At 58.4% G+C, this 4,098-nt stretch overlaps 1 protein-coding gene across 4 annotated transcripts in view; it reads left to right on the plus strand.

Moving 5' to 3' along the window:
- TRAF2 (TNF receptor associated factor 2) overlaps positions 1-3,714 on the plus strand; it is a 35,324-nt gene extending 31,610 nt beyond the window's left edge. For all 4 annotated transcript variants that reach the window (XM_063144648.1, XM_063144647.1, XM_063144649.1 and 1 more), the window contains one exon: positions 453-3,714. In XM_063144648.1, the coding sequence (XP_063000718.1) occupies positions 453-671 (219 nt within the window). In that variant the 3' untranslated portion in view covers positions 672-3,714. The remainder of the gene's footprint in view (positions 1-452) is intronic.
- Positions 3,715-4,098: the final 384 nt, after the last annotated feature.

The raw sequence follows: 4,098 nt of genomic DNA on the forward strand, positions 1-4,098 counted from the left end.
CTTTGGGGAACACGGGGATGGCAGCCTCCCCACCCCAAAAGAATGGCCTTTGAGGCTGGGCAGCTGTGTTCAGACCAAGAGCGGCCTCCGCTAGCCTTTCTGGTTTTTTGGAAAGAAAGGCAAGGCCTTTTCCCTGGCTCTGCTAACCATGGGGAGGGGCAGGGAATTACGCACAGCGCTGGAGCCCCCCCCCCCCTTAACAGCTGTTCCCGGCTTGTGAGACTCGCCCACATGTTTTTATGGCTGTTTTTGCACACTAAGGATTAGAAGCTTTCTTTAAAATAGTTTTAGAAAACAGGCTGCCATTCTCAGGTTGCCAGCTTCTTTATTTCCCAGCAGCAGATGTAATGCTTCAGCAGGGGTGTGTGACGTGCCGGCCGAAGCCTTGCGTTTTCTCCCCCGCCCCCCCCCCCCCCCGGTTCCCTCACGTGGTTTCTGCTCCTCCCCCGTAGGTCACCCTGATGCTGCTGGATCAGAACAACCGGGAACATGTGATCGATGCCTTCCGCCCTGACGTGACGTCCACCTCCTTCCAGCGGCCCATCAGTGACATGAACATTGCGAGCGGCTGCCCGCTCTTCTGCCCCATCGCCAAGCTGGAGAGCAAGCACTCGTACGTGCGCGACGACACCATCTTCATCAAGGCCATTGTCGACCTCACGGGCCTCTAGTGCTGCTGCCGCCGCCTCTTCCCGCCTGGAGCGCAGAGCGGCCGTTCTGCCTGCGCCTCCCTTGCCCCCCAGGTTGCCATGGGGGAGAGGGTGTGGCGCCCCGGAAGGAAAGGACCTTCCCCGTCGGGTGAGAAAGCAAGATGTCCTGCCAGACAACCTTCCCTTGACTTCAGAAACGCCGGCCGTGGGGTAGCGGAACGTGCATCCGTGAGGGAGGTGGTTTGGGCGGTGCCTGCTGAGATGCCCTCCCAGCCGCCCCCGAAAGCAGGACTGGGCCGCTCACCGGAGGCGGTGCATTTCACGGCGCAGAGCAGCTGCCCTGTGCCTTTTCTGCTGTCCTCTGCTCTTGGCTTGCTCTCGGGGCGAGGGCAGCCGGGGCCCTCTGAGGGAGAGGGGTGGAGGCCCCTTGAGCCGGGGCCACAGTGCTGGGCGGAAGGGAAGCGAGTCGGCGTGTGTAGGGGGGCGATGTTCCCAAAGCCCACAGGAAGCGCGTTGCCTGAGGGCTCTGCAGAGCTGGCTGAAGGAGCTCATTGGGGTTTGCTGTCCTGCTTGAGGGAGGCGGCCGAGGGGTGGCGGCAGCAGCTGGGTCTCCCTCCAGGCGGTCCCCGGAGTAGATCTGGGAGCTTGGAGGGAGCAGGACTGGGCAGCGGATGCCTTCCTGGTCCTCATCTGCCCCTCCCCACCCCCATATCCCCACCCCGGCTGATCTGCCTCCGAGGGCCAGCTGCCCCAAGTGGCCATGCCGGGTGGGGGTGGGGTGGGGGGGCTAGTCCAGACTTCCTGAACAGAGAAGGCTGTTTTTCCACAAAGGTTCTGGGTGTGGAACAAATGAACACAAAAGCCGAATGCAGCTGGGTCAGGTGGCTCCACCCCAGGCCACATCTTTATTCTTTAATAATGCCAAATCCTGAATCCTTTGCTCCTGTAGGCCGATTTCAAGCGAGGGGCCATCGTCTCAACTTGCTCCCGCCCGCCCTGCCGGCTTCCCTGAACCACTGCACTCAGGGTGGGGTGGGGTGGGGGTGGACTCCCCGTGACGCTTGCTTTTCTCCTGGTGCTGGGCCCGCTCTTGTGCCTTCCTCCCTCCCCTCCTCTTCCTGTTTTGGGGGCAAAAGAGACGGGAGAACCCCGGAGCGGCCTGGCAAAGCCTTTTTCGTGGAGATGTGGCTGCCCGGCCTTGGCTCGCTGGCGGTGGCCGTCGTGCCCCTTAGTGGCTCCCCATTTCCTGGAGTTTCTCAGCGCCGTCTCTTTGCGAGAGGAGGGGGCGCGAGGTCCGTCTATGCATATCTGGTGCAGAGCTGTGTATACTCTGCGCTTCCTAAATTCACAACCCCCTGCCCCATTTTTTTTGCCCTGTATAAAGTATCTCTGATCATTGCAAATCATGTTGTTATCTGGCTAGTTGGTGTTCCTGCATAGAAACGCAGTCACAGGGGCTGCATAGTCCTCCGAGCATGCTGGTCTTGCTCGTTGCCAGTAGGCCGAGAAGCCAGAGTTCGGATGCTGAGGGTGGGGGGTTTGAGTGTTTGTCTCCCTGCATGCTCTTATCCTGTCTCTAGTTCGTCTCCCCCCCCCCCCCCATTTCCACCTGAGTCGAGGCATTTGATTTGCGCTTACATGCAGGGACGGGGATTTCCCCTGCCTACCAGATGGGGCCCAGTGTGGAACTAGGGTCTAGCCCTGATAGAATCGCTCCCCTCCTTGTATGGGATCTGAGCGGGGCTGATGCAGTTGTTTTCTTCCTCCTCGTTGGCTTCCCTCCCAGCTGATGCTATGCAGAGTTTTGCATGGGAAGAGATGGAAAAACTAGGCCAGCCTTTCCCCAACCTGGTGTCCTCCCGATGGGTCAGACTCTGCAACTCCTAGGCGGGAACAAGGGGGCCAGCAATTAAATCGGAGGGGGAAATGCTTGGCCCGGTTGTCTTGAAGGAGAGTCGCCAGAAGAAGCTAGGCTTGGGGAGACAGTCCCATGCTGCCACCCCCACCCCCGGGCTGTGTCTTCGGGCGATGCCTCCCCTCCTGAGAAGGGTAGTTAGTTTTGCAGCCTGCCTTGTTCCAGGCACAGAATCCCCCCCCCCCCCCGGTTTCTGAGGGCAGAAGTGCTGCGGAAGATGGAACGAGAGCCATGCGCCAGCCCAGAAGAGCACATGGTAGCAGCTGCTTTGTGCAAAGGCAGCTTCTGGAGAAGGGTTTCACTGTGAAAGCTTCTCAGGACAACTTTTAGAACTGAGGAACTCTGTCCCCGGTGTCAGTGTTCTACCGGTTTGTCTCCCTTCTCTTTATTTGGGGTGGGGGGTGTTCTGCAGTTCTTAGTATTTTGCATAATCCATTCTGCCTCTGTGAGTCTTGGGGAAGGACAAGAAGGCAGGCAGGGTTTTGTTGTCATCCCCCCCCCCCCCCCCAAGTACTGGGAAACCATATCCATCAGCCCCTGCAGCTTACTGCCCTTGGGCCAAATGCCTCAGAGCATGCTTAGGACTCACTTTTTTAGATGAAATGAGATTCTCAGGAAGCCTAATTTCCACTGCCATCTGTGGCCTGCGTCAAAATAAAGTGGAACGTACCACATCCGAACAACGGGAGCATGTTCAACTGGGGGAAGAGGTGCTGCAGGGTGTTTTCCAGAGGGCAGTGTGCGCAGACTCCCCCCCCCCCCCACGAACAGCGGCCTGGAACCTCCGTGACCAGAGGCGTTTTATCTCGGACTGCAGGATCATGAGGGCTTACCAATGAGGGAGGTGTTCTGTGCCTCGCGTGGCAGCTTCTAGCTCTCCACTGCCAGGGCTCAGAAGGGGGGAAGGTCCAGAGGGATGTTTTGCTCTGCTCTGCTGTAGTGGGGCCCCCATAGAAAGAGCCACCCACGGCACCCCAGCGCAGAGCGGGGGACGCCGGACCCACCCAGCTGACAAATGTTATCTGAATTAGGCCTCAAATTAGTGTGGGCCAGCACCCAAGAGTGGATTTTGGTTGTAATCCTGAAAATGCTCTTTCCTGGGCAGGTGCAAAACACTTGGAAGTGGTTAATAAAAAGGTGTGAAAGAAACCTGGTCTCACTTATGCTTGGGAAGGAGACATGCTGGGGCCTTTTTCAGCAGTGGCACCTGGCAGGAGCTGGCAACTGTTAGAAGGGTTCCGCCTTCTCTGGGCTGGTCCCTCGCAGTGGTGCCCTCCAGGCCTTGGGGCTCTTTCCTTCTCAGGGTTCGTGCCAAAGGCTGCTGCTGCCACAGCAATGCTATGTGTGTCTACTCAGAAGCGAGCCCCATCGAGGTCCATGGGGCCTACTCCCAGGCCAGGCTGTGGAAAGCAGGAACATGCTGTGCACACAGGGCACCTGAAGGAGGACTTCCGGGTTTTAATCGTCAATTGCCTTTCTGTGCTACCCAATAGCTGAAGGTTTGCAAGGAGACAGACTCCGTGTCATGGACAC

Source organism: Elgaria multicarinata, chromosome 19 (genome assembly GCF_023053635.1).
Source record: "Elgaria multicarinata webbii isolate HBS135686 ecotype San Diego chromosome 19, rElgMul1.1.pri, whole genome shotgun sequence".
NCBI classification, from domain to species: Eukaryota; Metazoa; Chordata; class Lepidosauria; order Squamata; family Anguidae; genus Elgaria; species Elgaria multicarinata.